We start from the raw sequence: 22,032 nt of genomic DNA on the forward strand, positions 1-22,032 counted from the left end.
TGGCAATGACAGCAGTTAAACTGGTTTTCCCAAAGTGTTGTTGGTGTTTTGGCCCATTCCTCCATGCAGATCTCCTCTAGAGCAGTGATGTTTTGGGGCTGTTGCTGGGCAACACGAGCGTTCAACTTCCCTCAAAGATTTTCTATGGGGTTGAGATCTGGAGACTGGCGAGGCCACTCCAGGACCTTGAAATGCTTCTTATGAAGCCCCTCCTACCAGGGCAACATGTGTTCTGGATGGTTGTCCTGCTGAAAGACCCAGCCATGCTTCATCTTCAATGCTGATGGAAGGAGGTTTTCACTCCAAATCTGGCCATTCATGGCCCCATTCATTCTTTCCTTTACACGGATCAGTCGTCCTGGTCCTGTTGCTGAAAAACAACCCAAAGCATGATGCTTCCACCCCCATGCTTTACAGTAGGTCTGGTGTTCTTTGGATGCAGCTCAGCATTCTTTCTCCTCCAAACACAAGTAGAGTTCTTACCAAAAAGTTCTATTGTGGTTTCATCTGACCATAGGACATTCTCCCAATCCTCTTCTGGATCCTCCAAATGTTCTCTAGCAGACTGTAGACGGTTCTGCACATGTACCGGCTTTAGCAGGGGGACACGTCTGGCCCTGCAGGGTTTGAGTCCCTGGTGGTGTAGTGTGTTACTGATGGTAGCTTTTGTTACTTTGGTTTCAGCTCTCTGCAGGTTATTGAATAGGTCCCCCGTGGGGTTCTGAGATCTTTGCTCACCATTCTTGTGATCATTCTGACCCCACGAGGTGAGATCCTGGGGGGAACCCCAGATGGAGGGAGATCTTGTATGTCTTCCATTTCTAATAATTGCCCCCACAGGTGATTTCTTCACACCAAGCTGCTTAGCTTTTGCAGATTCAGTCTTCCAGCCTGGTGCAGGTCAACTATTTGGTTTCTGGTGTCCTTAAACAGCTCTTTGGTCTTTAGTGGAGTTTGGAGTGTGACTGAGGTTGTGGACAGGTGTCTTTATATAGATAACCAGTTCAAACAGGTGTATATTAATACAGGTAACCAGTGGAGGACAGAGGATCCTCTACAGAAGTTACAGGTCTGTGAGAGGCAGAAATCTAGCTTGTCTGTAGGTGAATAAATACTTATTTTCCACCATAATTTACACATAAATTCTTTAAAAATCAGACAATTTCTGGATTTTTTTCTCATTTTGTCTCTCGTAGTTGACGTATACCTCTGATGAAAATTATGGGCCTCTCATCTTTTTTAGTGGGAGAACTTGCACAATGGGTGATTGACTGAATACTCTTTTGCCCCACTTTACATTAGTAGTATTAATTTTTCGATTATGAATGTTTGTGGTTGATAGAAAAAAAAAGGTTTTCTTCACATTTAGATTAAAGTAAAGCAGACATGCAAAACGATTCACTTTGCCCAAGATTTGGTTCGGGTTGATATGTGATTTTTGTGTTACAAAACCACAACAAAAAACTAAATTCAGGAAAAATCCCTTTTTTAACACTAAAGGAAAAACCTTTCAGTTGTTTCTGCTATGGCTGGAGTATTGCCATAAAACAATAAATTATAAATCCTTCTTAAATGTACACATTTGTAAATGGGATGCAGTGGGGGCGTAAAGATTCACTTCAATGGTGTAACTTACGGTTTGGTTTAAGCCCAGAATTGTGTCATCCGTCATGTAAAGGGGCAACAGTCAGACGGTCACAGCTTCACACGCCTATCATCCTGCTGGGTGGTTAGAAATGACTCCCCAACTCTGTAAAAAACCCTAAATCCTCCTGAAAACAATCAAACAGCTGAAAGCTTCTGCCCCTTCCTTCTCAACTTTTCTTTGTAGGAACCTCTGCAGCAGACAAGTGCAACAGCAAAACAGAGACGGAGGAAACACCATTTCACTTTAGTTCCACCCCGGAAACCTTTTGTTCCTCCTTGTGTTTGTGCAAAAATGCAATAATACACCATTCAAACTACATATTATTCACTTTAAACTGATTTAAATTCTTTCAGATTCCTAACATATGTTTTAGCTTTTGAAATATAAAGCTTTAAACTTTGGGGTAATTTCATCGTTATGATGGGTTTCAATGGGAGAGGCTTCTGACATTTTCACCAAAGTTCCTTCTGTCTGGCAGCTTCTTATTTCGGCGTTCTTTCAGCTACAGACACCATTAAAACGCTAAAATGCTCACAAGGCTTTGGACTACAACATATTTTAGTCCAGTGATTATGCAATGTACAGTTTTTTCACAAATGGACTTCAAACTTTGGTAACTTCTCAACAATGTCCCCGCTGTGGCGTGACGTCACACGCTGGACGGAGGAAAACAGCCTTCAACTTTTACAAACAAAGCTCCCTCACATCTAGAAAGTCAACTCCATCCCAATCAAACATCTAGAAAAACGTAGACACGTTTGTGGGCTTTTCAAAAATGGACTTTGTGTCGGGATGTTAGTTTTCCTTTTCTTTGAAATCCTCCCAGCTGCCGTAGAGTCGCTGCAGCACTAAATGATCCCGTCCACTGAACCTGGTTGGTGGCAGGAGAGTCTAGCTGTGGTGCAGACGTCACTGGTTCGATACCCGGCGCTCGCATTTTTCATTGTTGTTGTGCTGTTCTCACTTTATTTATGCTCAACTCTGATCATTGCTTAATTTTTTTGTCAATTATTACCCTTTAGGTTTCATTTTCATTTAGCAGTTTCTTCTGGAAACGCAGCTCTTTCTAGTTATGGACTCAAACTGTAGGTTTGGAAAACCTGACTAAGCCGCTGTGTAATCTGACTAATCCCAGAAACTGTTAATCTGGAGAAAAGAGCTCTAGACAGGACTCTTAAATGCAGCAAAAGCAAAGGAAATGTTATTTTTAGCCCCTTTTTCATTATGTTCATACGGCGTGAGGGGCGGCATGGCGAGGACATCAAAGCGAGCAGCTGGGACACAAACGGCAGAAGGAAACCCCCGGGGCTGAAAAGCAACAAATCTCGCCCCCTCGTACCTGCCTCTAATAAAAATCAACAGTCTCATCCCCGTCAGGGGCGGGGTCACGCGTGACAAGGGAAGCCTGGAGGTGGCCGGCTGCGAAGAGCAGCGAGTCACCGTCTGTCAGAACCAAAACAAACCTCTGACGTCAGTCTCTGACAGGCTTTCCCTGCAGCAGGCCTGCAACAAGTCAAGACGGCGTCCGCCACTGCGCAGCCCGCCAACCGTTTTCTGAGTTTCACCTGATTCAGCGCATCGTCGCTCAGCAACGTGCAACACTAAGACATGCAGACCTTTACACACAAACTATGGATGAGACCAGAACACAATCATCATCAGACTATGAGGTTTCCACTCGGTGGAATGTAATCCCACATCTCCAGGATCAAACTAGAACCACGTTCTTTAGCAATGCTGCTACAAAAGTAATGAAAGCAAAAATGATTTTTTTAAAATAAAATAAAACGTTTTTTCTTCTATAAAGAAACTAGCAAATATTTGATGCAGATAACCAACACTGGTCGGCGGTGATGGGAGCATCAAAAAGTAATCAGCCACTTCCTCTTTCACTGAATGAGAAGTTTTCCAACCAACAAGGGTTTTTAACGCTTCATCTTCACAAAAACACTGCTGCGGAAAACGACAGGAAAACCCTGAGATTAAGACGACCGAATCCAAGATGCTGCTGATCCAAAAGAACCAGACAAAACGTTCAGGAAGGTTTGGGCAAAGACGCTGCGTTTTGGGGGGTTTTAAGCAGCCCGTTATCTAAATGCAGTAGAGATGAAGCGCATTTACGGTCAGTACAAATCAGGAAGGAGTAGAGTTAATATCTAACAGAGTTTCATAATGACTTCACAGCCTGGGATCTTGGAAACAGCCTGCTGACTATTTACTGTATGCGGAGCACCAACTTCTTCAAAAATCACACAGGTTCAAAACAGAGAAGTGGAGAGAGAAACTGGATGAAGAAGCAGCCAGCAGACACGTAAACAACCACAGGAGATGAGGACAGCACTTTCAGCAGCAGCAGCAGCAGCAGCAGCGCTGGGTTCACTGATGCAAAGCCCAGCAGGGAGCTGCAATCTCAGCCCAGAGCTTTATTTCAGAGCTCAGGCAGAGCCTGCAGCTATCAGGAGATCCGCCAGATACAATCTAGAAAAGCATGAACGCAGCACTCTGACCCTCAAACCTCAGGAGTTGCAGATTGAATTTTTTCAAGTGTTAAACAGACAAATGTAATCCAAACCTTTCGTAAAGCTTGCACGAAGAGGCCTCTCCATTTCTGACTGTTCTCTTCACTTGAAAAGTCGTAGATCTGCTGCGGCTGCATCGCTGTAGCGGCTCCTGGCGTGGCCGTGATCCGGGCTGAGGTGTCAGCATCGGCCCCGGGTAGATAGTCCTTAAGGGTGGGTCCGTCCGGGGCAGGCACGGTGGGAAAAGTCACACTGGCTTGTTCACGAATCTATCGAGTAAAGCTAAACTGCACTGCGAGTCCAAAGACGAGTTGACTTCAACTGCAAAGAACTGGCTTTGAAAGAAAATCAGCACATGTAGCAATAAAAGTTAATTCGCTAGCTAAGCGGCTAACGCAGCTAGCTTGTTGCTGCTGTAAATACGGGCAATGGCTAGCTACGATGCTAATGGCTAACAACAATCTTGCTAAGTGTTATTCAAGCAAATGCTACTAAAATAAAACAAAAACTAAACAGGCACATTTAAGTAGGAGGCCAAACAAAACAGCTCCCCTACTAACTACAGGCTACCTACAGCTACGAGTTACGTTTGGTTATTTGCTCCCTAAATACTTGTAACATTAGATGGCTAGCTTGCTAGCTAGTAGGCTAACTGGCGCTTCAGGCTTCTGCTGGCCTCCAAGCGCTCCGAGTCCTGCTCCGGGGCTCCCGACCCGTTCTGCTCCGAAGAAGGCACACGTTCTCCTGCGCCGCCCGCTCCGCGTTCAGCCGTCATCCCCGCAGCTCGAACATGTCAAATCCCGCGTCAGATCCGACAGACAGTGAGCGGTCCGCGGCACATCGGTGAGCGCAGCAGCCGGAGTGTTTTCGGTCTGAAGATGTTCGTACCAACTCCGCGCTGCGCGTCCTGGCACGCACGCGTAATTTCAAATCACACTCCGAGGAGAAAAAAAAAAAAAGGAAAAAAACATGATGGGGCTTGAATGCGTTTACAAACTTTAAACACATTCGATGGCACTTCCTTAAAAAAAACACATTTAGGTATAGCTAACCTTTATTTTACTTCAATTATAACCAAAATAGAACTATGATAAAAATAAGGAGTTTTAGGTAAATATTTTACTTTAACAAATTTAGCACTACTCAACATAAAAAAATATATTTGCTTTATTTCTATGGTTTTTAACCTTAATTTAAGGCATGTTTTGTGTCTTTACTCAGTTTTCCTCCATTATTATTGTAGGCGTGCTGCCTCCTGGTGGACAAAAGGGTTAACTTCAGTTTGGTTTAGAAATCTCTGCAAACACAAATACAAAAATATATATTTTTAAAGAAATAAACATTTAAAACGCCTAACAAGACAAGGTAGAGGAAACCAGACTTTCTTCCTCTGTTATTTAGTTTCTAATCATTTCAAAAACAATCAAAGTCAGGCACAAGAAGTTGTTTTATTCGAAAAATGTCACCTAAAAGAAGTCGTAAAACCTGAGATATGCAATCATTTACTTTTCAAAAATAGTTATTCAAAAAATGAAAAAGACATCCCCAGCAGGTAAAGTTGTTCATGAAGCTTCTAACATAAACAAATCAAACTAACATTCTTTAGCTTTAGTTTAGTTGAGGCCGTTCCTCTCAGCTCTGGTTCTGTTAAGGACCTTACAGACTCTAGAGGACATGCAGAACATCTCTGCATTCAACTCATCCGCTTCTCCACTTTTCACAGGATCTGAGCACAAACTGCTCTGCGTTAAAGTCAAAAAGAGAATCAGACGTCCAGATTCGATCATTTTGTTTCACTTTCCCACATGACGGTGAACTCATGGATCTATTTTTTATTCTAAAAAGCACCACTGAGGGAGAAAAAGTCCTTAAAAAGTCACTAGTCCGGTAAATGCAACATTCCTGAAGAGCGGCCCGTTTCCCTACAGCGAGAACCGACTCTCCGCTTCGTCTGCAATCATCTCTGCGATGGCGAGGGACGAGGTGGCCGCCGGCGAGGGAGCGTTCCGAACATGCAGCACCCGACTGCCGACTTCTCCAACGCCGCCGTCGAACACAAAGTCATCCACAAGGTTTCCATGGCGGTCCAGGGCCTGAGCGCGAACCCCCGCGGGGCCCCTGGAGAACCAAAACACAGCAGTGACTCCTGAAAAGTCCCGTTCGTCTTGGCGCCGGCGCGGGCAGCTCCGTACCTGAGGACGTCGCTCTGCTGCAGCTCGGGGATGTACTTCTGCAGAATCTTCACCTGTGCACCCGTGAAGACGCCGCGGTACATTTCTCCAAGGCCGTAGGCCACGTTCTTCAGCACCAGCTTCTGAAGGCCTCTGGGAGGACAAATCCAGGGTTTAGCTGCCCTGCTCGCCACCTTTCCCCGCCGTCAGCTTCACGGACAAATCCAACGTACAGACGCTCTGCTGGCAGAGCCAACGGAGAAGAACTGGAGACCAACTCCTCCTTCAGTTCCCCGAGCTCACCTGAAGGAAAGAGCGTCTGCAAAGTCCTGGGCGCTGAAGTCGTAGACGTTATAACCCTCCCGCTTGAAGGCCAGGACGGCGTTGGGGCCGAGCCAAACGCTCCCGTCCATCCTGGGGGTGAAGTGGACGCCGAGGAACGGGAAACGGGGATCAGGAATCTGAAACCAAGGTTCTACAGTCGTCATCTGCTCTCAAACGTAGACCTCTTTTCTGAGGTCCGGTCCTTTTTGAAACCGGTTCAGAACCAGAGAGTTTGGATCTGGACGGTCCCCCCCCCCCCCCCCCCAATTCTACTTCAGTTTCATTCAGATTCAGATTCACTTTAACACAAAAGCTATCAATAAGACGCCTTTGTGTATTGAAGGGTTTGTGTAACTGAGTGTGTCCCCGGCGCACAGAGACTTCCTCTAAATCCATAACTATCATTCATCTGTTTTCTTTAAAGAGCCACTCCCATGAAAATGCTGATTTTAGTGTTTTGAAAATGTTCTTGTGGCCTTTTTCTGATGGAGGACATTTATAAAAGAATTCCAGCTTTAAGTCCTGCCGCTCTGCAGACACTAGAAAACGACACCAGGAACTCTTTGAAGATCGATGAAAGACGAGCGGATGGGGATTTTGGAGCAGAGACGGGTGAAGACGGATGTGTCCAGACTCACGGGGTAGATGTTTCCTTTCACCAGGTAGCGTTTCTCTGGCTTCAGCACCAGGTAGTCTCCCCTGAAGGGGACGATTCTCGGCTCGCGGCTGCATCCGGAGATCTGCGACAGTCGGTCCGAGTGCAGGCCGCCGCAGGTCAGGACGTACCGACAGCGCACCTCGCTTCCCTGAGGGAACCGGAGACGGTGAGGACGGTCAGAAGGGGACGGCGTGACGCTTCCACCTGTGCAGATCTCACCTGTGCATCTCTGACTGCGATGGGATGCTTCATTCCTGAAGCGACAAAGGAAGGAGGAGGAGTCAGGAGTTCTGTTTGGACCGGGAAGATGTCGGGAATCTCACCTTCGGAGCTCCCAGCAGGACTCTCGCTCGCCACGGAAATGTTGTTGACTTCAAACTCCGTCAGCACGGCGCCGCCCGCCTCCTCAAAGTCTTTCCCGAACCTGAGCGCCACCTTCCTCCAGTCTACGATGCCGGTGTGCGGCGAATCCAAGGCGGCGATTCCCTGCAGAGACGACGGGCCGTCAGCCGGAGGCGCTCCGCCCCGGAAGAGGACGGAGCGCCTCCTACCCGGCAGTACGGCTCCCGCTCCCGGATCCCTTTGGCGTCGATGATGCGGAGGTCGCGCACGTTGTTCTGCAAGCCGCGCTCGTACAGCGCCCTCATCCTGGGAACCTCCTCCTGCTCCACGGCCACGATGAGCTGCCGGACCGGGACAACCACAAAACATCAACTCCTGACGCTCCAGAACCGGGTCGGCTGAGGAGAACCGCCTGGAGAACTGCTGGATTCTAAAACCCACGACCCGCTTTCTGAATCTGAGGCCTTTAAACTCGTAACCGTGTGAAAATGTCCTGGTTTTTCATGGTTCATGTTCAGCAGATTTTTTAATCTATAATTACGTCGTTTGTGTTCAGTTTAAATAGCAGCAAACACAAACATGTGCCGCCGTTTCTAAAGCCTCTGATGTGATCCTAAAACGCTAATCAGAAAGATGTTTGTTCTGCAGAAACTATTTTGTTCCAGAACAGCATCAAAACGTTTGACGGCAACTTTATCAACACTTCTACAGATTTATCCAGAAAAAACAAATGTTAGATATTGATCAGAGTTATTAAACGAATGTGACATTTTCCCGTCTGGATTAACTTTGCTTTAAAAACGTAACTCAGTTTTTATTCTTGCTTTTCAGGATCCTTAACTTTATCTGAAGTTTTTTCCTGCAGGAGTCGGATTAAAATGGATTTCCACGACATTTAATTTGACTTTTACCGAGTTTTCACGAATCTTTGATTTATTTCATCTTCATGTTTTCAAAAATATCTACAGTTTGAAATTTGATGATGAGAAGAAACCATCAGAAAATCTAACGGCTGCTGCTGCTCCCAGAAAGACTTCATCCCACCTTTCCACATTTCTTGTACGGGATTCCTTTCTTGTCGCAGAAGTCGTAGGCTAAGGTGGCGCCGCGCACGCACAGCCGCGCCTTCAGCGAGCCCGGCGTGTAGTAGATCCCGCTGTGGACGACGCCGCTGTTGTGGCCGCTTTGATGAAGAGCTGGAAAGACGGACAAACGAGGAAGGTCAGGAGGCGCTTTGAAGGTCCGGAGATCCGAAGGTGAGAATTCAGGAAGGAAAGTTTGGTTTCAGCTAAAGCTGCAAACATCAAAGAGACTTTAGACTTTTAACTCGACTTCAGTTCAATCCGGAAGTTCTGATTTGTTCATAAAAATGTCATTTTCTATTCAGATCTCTGGAACCGGAGTGAAGAACTTCCAGGTCCTTCAGTTCTTATTCTTTCCTGGGTTTCCTGCTTTTTATGCTCGTCTGTCCGCCAACCAATAAAATTATTTGTTTGTTTCTTTCGGTTTTCATCAAAATGTTTTTATTTAAGTTCTACTACAGGAAAGAAGTATAAATACTTCCACATGCTGGACGTTAAAAAATGACAAAATGATCCAGATGTTGGTGTTTATTTGAGCGTCAAGACTCGCCGTCTTCAACGGTTTGCAGAGTCGCTACGCAGGAACGACTCGATTACATCCAGATCCGAAATTAATGCTCTATATGAAACCCTGCATTTATTGAAGCAAGCCAGAGTCCGAGTCACACCTGAGTCCGAGTCACACCCAATTCTGGTAAAAACCTGATTCCGAGTCAAACCCGAGTCCGGGTCCAACCTGCAGCTGTAGATGACTCGTGCGGTTCCTTTCTGAAGCAGAAATGCTGCAGACACTAGCGCACACGCTGCTGATCTGCAGCAGGACTCCACTCACCGAGCTCCTTCTCTTTCTCCAGCAGGACGAAGCTCAGAGCCGGATGTCGCAAAATCAGTTCTCTGGCTGTGGCCAATCCCACGATGCCGCCGCCGACCACGGCCACATCGTGTGAGCTGGAAAACACAGTTTGGGGCTGTTAAAAAAATCCAAGGGAAAACCTAAAGGGACCATTTGTGTGAAGCTGAGCGAGTATCTGCTCGTTTTCGGGTTTGGAAGAAAACAGAATTTAAGGTAAGTATGACAAGGCAGCCCCACATCATCACACTTCCACCTCTGAACGTGGCAGTTTGAGTCCAGATGTCCCTCTGTGTTCTCCATCCATGTTTGTCTAAAGGTCTCCTTCTGTTAGATCATGACCTTTGACCTGAACCTAGTCCAGTGAGCTCAGACCGTCTGTCATGACCTCCTGGATGAGTCCCCCTCCTCGTTTTTTGGGGTCAAAACTCCTCTTGACTCCACATTTCTACCAGTGAACCGCTTTAGGGAGTGAAACCGAACTCAGCTTCTAAGGAAACAGGTTCTCCCCTTCAGAATAAAAGCATTTTTTAAACTCTGTAATCCGGATTTTTCCTCATCTTCTTATGGTAACATTATTCTGAGACATTTCATGATAAATGTGTGTGTGTGTGGCGGGGGGGGGGGGGGCATCTTTCATAAATCTGGGATCTAGCTTGTGGATGGATCCCATCATGGAGGCTGAGTTTAAAGCAGGAGGTTCTCTGCAGACATTTAGCAACAAACTTTTATCTTATTTTAGGATAAGGAGGCAAACATTGAGTAACAACGTCTCGTCGTCAGTGATCAGTGACAGAGCGGGCTGCCATGTCTGACCTTCTTCAGGGTTCGAGCAGAAAACAGGACTTCCGGTCACACTCGAAGCCCAAAACGGGACGGATGTTTAGTTCAGGTAAAAACAGCCCAAACGAACACGGAGCAGGCAGCGGGAAACACCTGCGTTAAATTAGAGTTACCTGTGAATCTGCCGGACTGCGGTAACCTTCAGCCCCGTCCCTGCAGCCCGTGAGCGCGCGGCGCTCAGGATTCCCGCCATCCCTCAAAAATGTCTCAAACGGAGCATCGTGATGGAAAAAGTTTCAGACCGACTTTGAGGGTCCAAAGTCGGATCTCCTCCTTCTGCAGCCGCGGTCAGCCATCCGCGCAGGGGGAGTGGGGGGGAGGGGGTACTCCACCTTAACGCTGGTGTTTTATTCACGTCGTCCTGCCCGGTGGGAGGAGCGCCGCTGCCCCCTACAGGACGGAGGACGTATGTACACAGAAATAACAAGTTTGATCTTTGAAATCTAAGCTCACAGAAGGCGTTCATTTAAGAAAATCTACTGTTTATCGATACATTTCTTTAAGTGGTTATTAAAATAATTTTATTGTGTTTCTAAAATAAAATTATGTTGTCATTTTCAGAACAATTTTTTTGTCAGATTCCTTTTTTTATGAACTGATTTTGAGCTGAAAATACCAAAGTTACCTGTTCATCCATCACACAGACACGATGAGGCTTTTGCTTCTAACTGCCGATCACCTCGTAGTTTTCTTGTGTTTGTAGTTCTGAAGTATTTTAGAAATAATATTTCGAAAAATATATCTTTTTTTTAATCCAATCAGTCTCCATAACACGACAGAGTTTTAGGGCCACCAAGAAAAAAAGTAAAATTATGAAATTTAAAGTCGTAAATTTACGAGAAAAAAAAACTCAACATTTTTTTTAGATTATGTTGAAGTGAGCGTTCAGAGCAGCAGACCCACTAAACTCAGCTGAACAGGTGAGCTGAATGTTTATGATAACGTTCCAAATGTTTGGAAGCTCCTATCTTTGATTAACAATTTATTAATGTTTTATTCATTGATGGGGGGGCTTTCAGGATCTCTGCAGCCGTTGATGAAGACGTCCCTGCAGACGTCCACTTCCATCCTGTCTTCCTCCAAAGACCAGATCTCAGGTGAAGGAGCACTTTTTGTCATTTTCAACGTTCTAATGCTAATATAACAGACTATTTTCATCTTTGTGGTTTTCTGTTGAAATTAGACGTTTCATCTGGGGGGGGGGGGGGGGGGGCGTATGGAACGTGACAGGTTCATGACGTCATGAGACAAATGGACTTCTGGGTTTTGCATTGGTCCTCTACACCCAAACGAGTCTCTGAGCTCCTTATTTTGCAGATGACACCCCGCTGTACCGACACGAACCCCAGAAAGACGACTACTAGGAATCTGATTTAGAGTCACCAGAAGGTTCAGAATTGTTGGTTTTTTGAAACTTATCTGGAAATAAAGCTTCACAAAATGCTCCACATCTTTCATCTTCAAGCTAGGATCCGACATACAGACATTTTTAATGTTTCTTCCTCATCAATCTTTCACGTACATTTACAAGAAAAAGTATTGTAATTTAATAGTAATGACTATTTTACTCGTAAATTTATGACCTAAAAGTTGTTATTAAAAAGAAGAATTGTTTGTGAACTGGCCCTAAAACACTGTCATATTTTTTAGTGTGTTTTTGGAGATGTTTTTTATTTTATGTTTTTCAAAACAATTTTTTTTTAAAAACCGTTTTTTAGAGCTGATTTTAATAATGATCTGAAAATACCAAAATTACCTGTTCATCCACAATGAGGCTTTTGGTTCTAACTGCTGATCAGTTTATTGCTTTTGTAAATATCTTGGAAAAAGATCTTTTTTTATCTACGCAATCTGTCTCCATAAAAACTGACTTAGCGGTAAATTTTCTTAATATGTAAAAAATAATAATATACAATGTTGACTTTAAGAATGCTTACTTTAAGAGTACTTTAAGAATACTAATGTTGTTATATTCTTATATTATTTTATTTATTCTTGATGTTTACTTCTTTTTGACTGAGTGCCAACGGAATTTTGCTGTAGAAATACGCTGACAATAAAATCTTTGAATCAACTGAATGAGATTTAAAATGTATGGATATAATATTTGATCATGAACTAAGCTGTGAGACACATGGAAAAATATTTAGATAAAATTTAAAATAAACAATTTAATCTCAAAATAAATAAATAACCGTTGAATCAGACATGGTTTTATTTACTTTTCTGATAGTCCAGAGCTCCACACATCATGTATGTGGAGACAGAATTAAAGTTTTCAACCAAATGATACACTGGAAATGGAATATTTTTTTTTGTTTGATGTTAAATTATCAAATTAACTTTGTAAAGTATTTAAGTAACGTAAAAAAGTTCACAGTAATCCGCCCCATACTTGGATAGACAAGAAGGGATTCTGAATTAACCCCGCCTCCTTCTGCATTTGACGTAATGCCGTACATCCAATAGGAGAGGACGTTTATATCACGTGACGCGAGGTCAACGGCTCCTGTAAACAAACTTAGCTGGAAGACAGGTGAGTCTGCGAGAACGCCTCCGTCTCCTCCGTTTGTTCTTTCACCGTTTTTTTTCTTTTTGTTTCGGTGAATTCTCTGTCTTTCAGCGCGGCGCCATGTTGCTGTTGCTGCCGCGTGCAGTGACGTCTGTCTGCAGCAGGGAGGGGGGCCGGCGACACTTCTGGGGGTGGCTGAACGCCGTTTTTAACAAGTGAGGCGCCTGTGGCAGACAGACATGCGCAGTAACTTCATCCCAATGCAGGGATGGCCTTTACTGTTCAGGGGTCCTGATGCTGATTGCTAACATCCCATCATGAACATGGTGGTCCACACACTGACTGTACACGAGGACACACATGTATGTTCTCGTGTACACGAGGACACACATGTATGTTCTCGTGTACACGAGGACACACATGTATGTTCTCATGTACACGAGGACACACATGTATGTTCTCATGTACACGAGGACACACATGTGCAGTCAGTCCATAAACATGCAGAACATGGATCTGCATGAACTCATCATGAGCTGAACTCTGTTCCTACATGGTTCTGGTTCTGCATGTTGGACCGGATCTGTCCTTTAACGTCCAGGACCTTGGGTTCTAAACGTGTTCTCTGATCTCAGGGTGGACCACGACAGGATCAAGGCGGTCGGTCCGGATCGAGCTGCAGCAGAGTGGTTGCTCCGGTGCGGCGCCAAAGTCCGGTTCCGGGGTTTCGACCGCTGGCATCTGGACTACAACGCCCTGCCGACAGGACCGCTGGACAGGTACCAGATCCAGGGCATCGACGCCACGGAGTCCTGCATCATGGTCCAAGGGTTCGACCACCTGGGTCAGTGTTTGACGGGGCGGAACCGGTTCTGGTTCTGAGAACAGACAAAGGCAGAACGCCGGTCTTCTCCTGTTCAGTTTCTTTAAACCCAAAATATTTTAATAGTTGTGCAGCACATTTCAAAATAAAAGCTGACAGAGTCAGAACATTTAACTCAAATCCCCGTCCTGTTTGTATCCATGTGCAAAAACATGTTTGTTCAGGATCCACACCCGTCCGATTGGAGTTTATAAAGATCCCAACGACAATAAAAAACAACATTATTAATGTTAAAAAGAAGCATTACATTTTAGAAAACGAAACAAAATTTCAGAAACCAAAACGTAAAAAACAAAAATGAAAAAGCATTTGAGAAAACAAGATTAATTTCCAGAAAACAAAATGAAATGTTAAAAAAAGGAAACCAGAAAAGGTACTGATGGACAAACGTCATCATCCAATCACGTCTCTGAGTTGATACCTTTTCCGGTTTCTTGTTGGGTTTCCTTTTTTAAACATTTCATTTTGTTTTCTGGAAATTAATTTTGTTTTCCAAAACATTTTGGTTTCTGAAGTTTAGTTTTTTTAATTGTGGTTGTGATCTGTAAAATGTTTTTGTTTTATGTGATTTGCTGATGTGATTTGACACTTCAGGGCCACCGTACAATCCTCACGGACACCAAACCCAGACTTTTCCAGAATAGGAGAAGGCAGTTTACTGCTCCTGAACCTGTTTTAATCCTCAGAGCGGTTGATCTCCTGCAGAGGTGGAGGTCCCCCCACCAAAGGACCTCCTCAAACACGCGTGTCATTCTTGGTCCTCAGAGGGTCTGCGGCACGTGGAGGAGATCAAACTCTGCAGGTGCGTCTACATCCAGGACGCCTGTCTGGAGCGGCTGAGCGGCGTGGAGAACCTGCAGCAGAGTCTGCTCAGCATGGAGGTGGTGTCGTGTGGAAACGTGACGGACAAGGGCGTGGTCGCCCTGCACCGGCTCAGGTTGGTCTTCGCGGTCTCAGTTCTGGTCCAAACGGCAGTTCCGTAAAGCCCCCCCTCCCCTCCCCTCCCCTCAGGAATCTGGAGTCTCTGTTTCTCAGCGATCTTCCTGGAATAAAAGACAAACAGTCGACCGTGGACAGACTGCAGAGGGCGCTGCCTCGCCTGGACGTCACTCTGGACCTGGACTGATGCTCCACCGCCGCTCAGAAACCCAAAGCTGCTTCTTCTTTTTCTCCCGGACACAGAAGAAGCTTCAGACGTTTTGTTGGATTCTTTGTACTTTATTGAGATGTTTCTACATCAGAAAATCCTGACATCTTCAGTTTTCCTCCTAAAATAATTTGGCATTTATCCTAAAATAATCTGGAGGGCAGACGAGGGACTTGAACCCTCAAATGTTGAACTTTTGTGACCGGATCACTGCTGTGAATAAATCTGTAGAGTTTGGATCTATGTGACAAATGGTGGAAGTGCGGCTCTATGCTGTAGAACACATTTGGCAAAGAGGGGCGGAGCGCTACACGGGAGTCTGACCCTCAGTCTACTCACAAGCAGAGCGCAGCTCTTTGTCAGGAGGCGTGCACGGGCGGGACAGGCGTGTTAGCGGGACTGTGGGGGCCGGCGGGCGCAGCAGCTGCTGCTCAGATGTTTGGTAGGTGGTAGTTGAACCGGCGCAGGTCGTGGTATTTCCTGTTGTTCAGAGCGGGAAAGATGCTGCTGCCGGTCAGCTGCGGCAGATGCTGCAGACAGAGGAAACCGAGACGATGGTGAGCAGACGGCCTGCTGAGGCTGAAACCTCCACAAACGCAGACTGAGTCCCTGAGCCACAGTCCCAAGGTTTGACTCCAACTGTTGCAGTTTCATCAAAGGCCACTAGAGGCAGGTTGCAGGAAAAGCAACGACAGCATCAGAGGACTGAGTGACGGCTTCCAGCTCCGCCCAAATGAATTCAGTCACGACTTTTTTTCAAGATACGGACGCCGCCATGTTGGAGCCAGACGTCGGCGGCAAGCATGGATTGGTCTGAGTCCGAGTCATTGTTTCTATGGCAACCAGTCCCTCCAATCAGGAGTGAGCTTGTTGGAAGGCCACACCCCTACACGAAATCTGTTTTTAAGGTTTGACATTTATTAAAGCATCTGATTGGTCAGTTTATAAATTAAAAAAGATTTTTTCTGACCAATAGAACAACGGAGGAACAGGTATCTGTGGGATTTCCTGTTCCTGTTTGGAACGCCGGGGGCGGAGTCACTCAGTCCCATCCAGCTACAGTCAATGGTCTCCTGTTCATCGCTCCATCTTTACACATATCCTAAATTCATCCTGCAGCCTTTTGATGCACAATCAATGTAATAATAAATGAAAGCTAAATTCATTATTGGGGGGGTTACTTTGTCTCACCCAATAGCTGCTCTGACAAGTTTGAGGTGGGCGGGGTTAACTCAAAACACGACCACCCACTTCAAGGCGGATTTTGGAGATGACTTCAGATTATCTGTCCAGTTTACGCGCCTGATTGTGGATAATCCACACTGACAACTGAGATTACGGGATGAAACTAAAAACCTACTCTAAACTAAAGAGTCAAAGGCAGGGGGGGGGGGGGGGGGGGGGGGGGGCATGCCAGGATCAGCTTCGAGAGGAGGAAAAACCGGATTTTACTTTTGGAAAAAAACATAACAAAATACTGAAACTATGAATAAAAAACGATTGACTTAAAACTGTCGCCACATGGAACAAAATAACCGGCCAATGGTGTCTCAGTAACCAATGGGCTCAACCCCCCCCCCCCAAAAAAAAACAAAGATTATGAATTAAAACTGCAATTTGAGATTTAAAGTATGGAGGGAGAAAAAAGGAAAAACAAAGTTGAAAATATGAAACAGATTAATTTTATGTTTCTTTTAAATTAAAAACATTTTTAATTTTTCAATTAGGTTTTTTTTAATTTACATTTAAATGAAGAATCTGATATTTCGTTCATTTTGAGATTAACGTTGATAAAACCTGGAGGTGTTTTTCATGTAGTGAGACTCGTTTCATCTGTAAATATTGTTGGACGGGTCAAAGAAGGAACCGTGTGAACGGATCTTACCGCTCCGTGAGCTAAAACAGGATGACGGGAACGTTTTTCAAGTGTTTTCTCGTGCTCACCCCGGGGGGGAGGGGCCTGCGGGGTAGCCGGGCTCTCTTGTTGCCGGGCCGGTCCGGTTCCGGCGCCGAGCTTTGGCTCCGTTCCCTCATGCAGCTGAAGTAGGGATGCTGGAGGAGCTGCTGGCAGCTCAGCCGCTCGGACGGGTCCATCTTCAGACAGCTCTGAGCGACAAAAGCAGGTTCCACACTGAAGAACCAGCAGAACCCGGGTTCTGAGTCTGTGCGGTCCACCTTCTCACCTTCAGGAGGCTCAGAGTTTGCTGGGAAAGGTTGGGGTACTTCTGCTCCAGCGGTTCCTGAAAAAACCCAAAAGCGGGTGAATGAAGGCGGCGCTTTCTGACCACGGTGCGGCTCGCAGGCTCACCCGCTCCTGCGGTTCTGGGACGGGGAGTCCACAGAAGTACTGGTTGGTGCTGAACACCTGCTGGTGTCGAGGAATCAGGTCTCCTTCAGAGGAGGGAGGGATGCGTTATGAACCTACACATTGTGTGGTGCCCCCCCATCCCCCATCACCTTACCCAGGGTCTTCCGGATCAGGTACAGCTGATCCATGTCCGACTTCCCGGGCCACAGAGGAATTCCTGACAGGAGTTCGGCAAAGACACACCCGATGGCCCAGACGTCCACGGGGGGGCCGTACTGAGTGTCTCCCACCAGCAGCTCGGGGGCCCGGTACCAGCGGGTGGCCACGTAGTCCGTGTAGTAGTCACCCGGCCCGGCTGGCGGACACAAACGGGTCATGTGGTCAGAATCCGGGTGAAAGGTCACGATGAGCATAAATGCAGTTTGTAAAAATGTGTAAAGAGTTTTATTTTGTCGCCAAACTGTGACGTCAAAACCGTCAATGACATTTTTTATAGGAGGGTTTAACAACGGCCATCTTCAGTCGGACAAGATCACATTTCAGGGAGCAGGACTTTTCTGGATTCTGTGGTTTTGGGTCCAGAAGTTCTAGAGGTCAGAGTATATTCTGACCGATTCTATTTTAGCTCAGTCTAAAGTCCTGCATTCCCCTTAAACATGTCCCCTTAGACATTTTCAATCGATTTGAAATGAGGAAGAGGAGCATACAGACTGAAGAGAGAACGTTTGTTCTGGTTTGTGTGGTTCTGACGGCGGAACGATTCAATTCTGATAGAACCAAACGCTCGAGGTTCTTCATCGAGAGCAGAACAGAGACAAGCTCAGGAGGTTTGGGTGTCGCGCTGGAGGGAGGAGGTCCTGAACTCACTGAGGATCCGGGCGAAGCCGAAGTCACAGAGTTTGATGACCTGCTGCTTGGTGATGAGGATGTTCTCCGGCTTCACGTCTCTGTGGATGCACTGCAGAGACACGGGCAGACGCTCAGAGGGAGGCAGCAGTCTGAGGCTGGAAGCTGAAGGAGCAAAGCCTCTGGAGAACCCAGAGGAGCTCTGAAGGAGCTCTAGATGAGCTCTAGAGGAGGTCTGAGGAGCTCTAGATGAGCTCTAGATGAGCTCTAGAGGAGGTCTGAGGAGCTCTGAAGGAGCTCCTGCCTCTGTGATGCGTCTGCGCCGTCCAGATGATTCCTAAAGTGCTACTCAGCCAAAAGATTTCTGATTAAAAAGTCATGAAGCAAAGGCTGGGGTTGAAGGTGAGGGTGGGGGGCAGGTGTGGAGGAAGGAGGGGAATTTGACAACAAGCTGGAGTAAACAGGCGGAGTGCTCGGAGTGACGGAGGCGCTCACGTTTTGTTTGTGGCAGAAGTTGACGGCCTGAAGCGTCTGCCAGGTGATGCTCTTGACGAGATGTTCAGGAACGCTGCAGGAGAAAAAAACAGATCCACCTGAACGGGGAAAAGCTTTTGGCTCCAAAAACAAACAACGCCTTCCAGTTCTGAATCTACAAAGGTTTCAGAGCAGACATCGTTCTTCACAGCTTCATCCAGGAAGTCCAGAGAACATCTAAACATCAGAAGTCTGGGGAGGCCGCCGCATGGCATCCACCAATCAGGGACTCAGCTTTGGGCACGTGACGTTTTCAGTGACAGCGGGTAGAAAACACATCCAATGCTGTTGTTCTCCTGAACTGCCATCCATTTCCTGAACCTGCTGTTTCTCTTTCGGGGCAGCGGGGTTTCAGGAACCCCGTCCCGGCTACTGTTGGGCGGAGCATCCGGGACGGTCCGCCGCAGGACCCGTGGAGCTGGAGCGATTGGTCTCGCCATGCGGCTCCAGGACGTGAGAGACCTGAACCTGAGTCAATGCAACCAATCCAGAACCTGGATGTAGAACCATCTTCCAGAGGTTTGGGGGGGGAATGGAAGTGCTGCATCCTAGTAACCATGGTAACCATAGTCCTGCCCTGCATCATTTTTGAAACCAGCTCTTTAATTTTTTTCGTTTTTTTGTTTTGTTGTTGTTCCTCGTTTAAAAGTTTGAATTTTGCTCTAATTCTGTGCCCCCCACTCCTTCGGGTGGGGAGGGGTGTGTGGGGGTGTGGGGGGGGGGGGGGCACCATCTATCAGTGCGGCGGTGAAAAAGGCTAATTCCAGCTTTGTGACGAGACCCTTTTCACCTCTTTGAATTTGGGCCTGGGGGGGGGGGGGGTCAGACAGTCAGTCAGTGAAAGGCACTCCCTATAAAATGTGTCTGAATGCCAGCAAAGCATGCTGGGAGGCCCTGAGTGCAAGCATACCGCAGGGAGCAGCTCGGCCTCCTGGGTGAACAGAAACAAACGGAAAACAAAGTCGTGAAACAGCCCCCCCCCCCCCCCACACACACACAAACACACCCACGCCCATGCATGCGCACGTCTGCACGACTGCGCAGCTGCAGCCTCTTCACTGAGGAGAAAAACAGCTTCAGACTGCAGTGGTTTCACCCTCAAAACAGAAAAAATTGAAGCCAAATTAAACCAAACTGATGCTGATGCAATGGGGGGGGGGGGGGGGGGGGACTCTCGCCCCTGGACATGGATGTCTGTTGCTATGGAGACGCATCATAACAAACAGAGTACCCTTTGCTCCCCCGTAACCACGAGGTAAATAAAGAACAAGTGCTGCTGAAGCCCCGCCCACCGCCACGTTCTCCCTGCTGTCTCGTCCTCCACGGTGAAGACGTCTGTCTCTTCATCATGGGGACGTCTTCTCTGTCTGAAAAGGGGAACTTCCCCGACATTTTTTTCCCTTGACAACAAAGTTGTGGCGACGGAGGCGGGCCCACCCTCTGGGATGGCGGTCCAGCTCGTTGAGGACGGTGTGGTCGCAGTACTCGAACACCAGGTGCAGCTTGCGTTTGCGTCGGAACACCTCCATCAGGTTCACCAGGTTGGCGTGCTTCAGTTGCTGCACAGACAGACGCCACAGGTTTTTCTTTTAGCCTCCGGATACAACAGATGATAAACAGGCTGTTGCCCCCGACAACCTGCCCCCCCCCCCCCCCCCCCCCCCCCGCGCATCTTTGATGAAAGCGAGCAGCAAATTCATTCAACCTTCTAACAGCTCTGCTCCTCCAGCTTCAGACAAATGTTTACGGAACAAACATTCATTTCTGCTAAATTCTTCTCTAGAGACAGATTTAGATTTTTTACATTAGTGACCTGAAAGCAGATTCAGACGCTCAGAGATGACGCTGAAGCCTTTGCTCCGTCTGAAAACTTATTAAATACTGAACATTAAGGAACCCAAACTGGTTTGTGGTCGTTTGGATTTGCAAAGGGTTCAGGCCTTCAGGGTTCTGCAGGGTTCTGCAGGGGTCACAGGGTTCTCCAGGGGTCACAGGGTTCTGCAGGGGTCACAGGGTTCTGCAGGGGTCACAGGGTTCTCCAGGGGTCACAGGGTTCTGCAGGGGTCACAGGGTTCTCCAGGGGTCACAGGGTTCTGCAGGGGTCACAGGGTTCTGCAGGGGTCACAGGGTTCTCCAGGGGTCACAGGGTTCTGCAGGGGTCACAGGGTTCTGCAGGGGTCACAGGGTTCTGCAGGGGTCACAGGGTTCTGCAGGGTTCTGAAGGTTTCAGGCCTTCATGCCGTCAGCAGGACCAACGAACGTTCAGCTCCTGCTGAAGATTCCAGTTTCTTCTCTGGTTTGTTTTTCTTTTGCAGGTTTTGAAAAAGAAAACAATTCTCGTTAAATATGGACGTTTTTCTGTTCCCTCAGGTTCTGAAATGTTTAAACCGTTTGAATTTTCTTTCTGCATTTGTTTGGCTCTTGATTTTAGTGTTTTTAATTTTACATTTTGATGCCCCAGAAGTTCGATGGGAGAGAAGCGACTTTTATCGTCTGTGGAAGTTTTTCTGTTCCATCAGATTCTGAATTAAAATCTCCAAACATCTGCAGCTTTCAGCTTCATTAGAGGAAGGTTTTTCCAGTTAACTCGTTCTAAACGTAAATCATTTGAATGTTTTTTTTGGCTTCCAGCAGCTCCTCCAGCATCTTCAGGAGCTCCTCCTCCTCCTCCTCCTCGCGTACCTTCAGCATCCGGATCTCCCTCAGCGCGATCTTCCTGATGATCGGATCCTCGTCTGACTCCACGAACTTCTTGATGGCCACGATCTGCCCCGTCTCTCTGCTCCTGCACTTGAAGACCACCCCGTAGGAACCCTCCCCGATCTTGGCGATCTTCTCGTACTTCTCCATTTTTTTCTGCTCCAGGAGATCAGCGGTAATCCGAACCTGCAGCAGGAAAACACCCCGTTCAAGCTTTCACCGCTGCATCAAAACCAGCCGGAGATCCGGGGGAAGATCACTGACCCCCCCTCCGGAGACCAGAGAAGGGGGGGGGGGGGGGGGGGGCGGGCAGGAGGCGCGCGCGCACAACAAAACAAACCCGGAAACTTACCCTGTATTTTATTTTTGCAGATTTTCTATTAACTCGTGCAGATGTTTTCGTCGGAGCTCCTTCCTCCTCCTGCCTCCTCCTCCTCTGCTCACCGACCCGAGCGGCAGGCTGGAGCGCCTTCTCCGCGTGAAGCCCCATCAGACACGCGCGCTTCCGGCAAGGGTTTTCAAAATAAAGCCCTTAGTAGTTTTGGATTTCAGAATGCATTCCTGAACTTTTTACCATCCATGCACTTTATTACAGATTCACCAAAACATCATTTAAATGTAGCGTTTATTAGAGATATTATAATGTCCCTGGATTTAAAAACCAA

General features: G+C 46.9%; 4 protein-coding genes and 1 long non-coding RNA gene across 8 annotated transcripts in view; 2 read left to right on the forward strand and 3 right to left on the reverse strand.

Moving 5' to 3' along the window:
- Window positions 1-5,101, reverse strand: part of sos2 (son of sevenless homolog 2 (Drosophila)) — a 28,266-nt gene extending 23,165 nt beyond the window's left edge. For both annotated transcript variants that reach the window (XM_023951617.2, XM_023951616.2), the window contains exon 1: window positions 4,221-5,101. In XM_023951617.2, the coding sequence (XP_023807385.1) occupies window positions 4,221-4,304 (84 nt within the window). In that variant the 5' untranslated portion in view covers window positions 4,305-5,101. The remainder of the gene's footprint in view (window positions 1-4,220) is intronic.
- A 495-nt stretch (window positions 5,102-5,596) lies between these two features.
- Window positions 5,597-10,792, reverse strand: l2hgdh (L-2-hydroxyglutarate dehydrogenase). The gene is made up of 10 exons (XM_004082074.4): window positions 10,551-10,792; window positions 9,577-9,692; window positions 8,707-8,858; window positions 7,872-8,003; window positions 7,644-7,806; window positions 7,540-7,574; window positions 7,301-7,468; window positions 6,642-6,799; window positions 6,360-6,491; window positions 5,597-6,285 (listed from the first exon to the last, which is right to left on the reverse strand). The coding sequence occupies exons 1-10, from the start codon at window positions 10,628-10,630 to the stop codon at window positions 6,090-6,092; spliced, it is 1,332 nt and encodes a 443-aa protein (XP_004082122.1). The 5' UTR covers window positions 10,631-10,792; the 3' UTR covers window positions 5,597-6,089.
- On the forward strand, window positions 10,710-11,545 carry LOC144989141 (uncharacterized). The gene is made up of 3 exons (XR_013653291.1): window positions 10,710-10,843; window positions 11,304-11,357; window positions 11,457-11,545. It is a non-coding gene; the product is annotated as an uncharacterized LOC144989141 (long non-coding RNA).
- A 1,361-nt stretch (window positions 11,546-12,906) lies between these two features.
- On the forward strand, window positions 12,907-15,218 carry dmac2l (distal membrane arm assembly component 2 like). Its single transcript, XM_004082073.5, has 5 exons — window positions 12,907-12,973; window positions 13,061-13,164; window positions 13,585-13,793; window positions 14,598-14,769; window positions 14,844-15,218. Exons 2-5 carry the CDS (start codon window positions 13,070-13,072, stop codon window positions 14,956-14,958), a joined length of 591 nt encoding a protein of 196 aa, XP_004082121.1. The 5' UTR covers window positions 12,907-12,973; window positions 13,061-13,069; the 3' UTR covers window positions 14,959-15,218.
- cdkl1 (cyclin dependent kinase like 1 (CDC2 related kinase)) lies at window positions 15,030-21,871 on the reverse strand. Of its 3 annotated transcripts, XM_023951706.2 has the most exons (10): window positions 21,720-21,871; window positions 21,350-21,553; window positions 20,105-20,226; window positions 18,629-18,701; window positions 18,155-18,245; window positions 17,442-17,642; window positions 17,288-17,370; window positions 17,163-17,219; window positions 16,924-17,085; window positions 15,030-15,509 (listed from the first exon to the last, which is right to left on the reverse strand). In XM_023951706.2, exons 1-10 carry the CDS (start codon window positions 21,855-21,857, stop codon window positions 15,411-15,413), a joined length of 1,230 nt encoding a protein of 409 aa, XP_023807474.1. In that variant the 5' UTR covers window positions 21,858-21,871; the 3' UTR covers window positions 15,030-15,410. The 3 variants fall into 3 exon arrangements, with proteins under 3 accessions (XP_023807474.1, XP_078797349.1, XP_078797348.1); XM_078941223.1 differs by lacking the exon at window positions 21,350-21,553 and having other exon boundaries at window positions 21,720-21,869; XM_078941222.1 differs by lacking the exons at window positions 18,629-18,701; window positions 20,105-20,226 and having other exon boundaries at window positions 21,720-21,869.
- Between the last annotated feature and the right edge of the window lie 161 nt (window positions 21,872-22,032).

The sequence above is a fragment of the Oryzias latipes genome, chromosome 22, assembly GCF_053564925.1.
Source record: "Oryzias latipes strain Hd-rR chromosome 22, Olatipes_Hd-rR_3.1".
In the NCBI taxonomy this organism is placed as follows: domain Eukaryota; kingdom Metazoa; phylum Chordata; class Actinopteri; order Beloniformes; family Adrianichthyidae; genus Oryzias; species Oryzias latipes.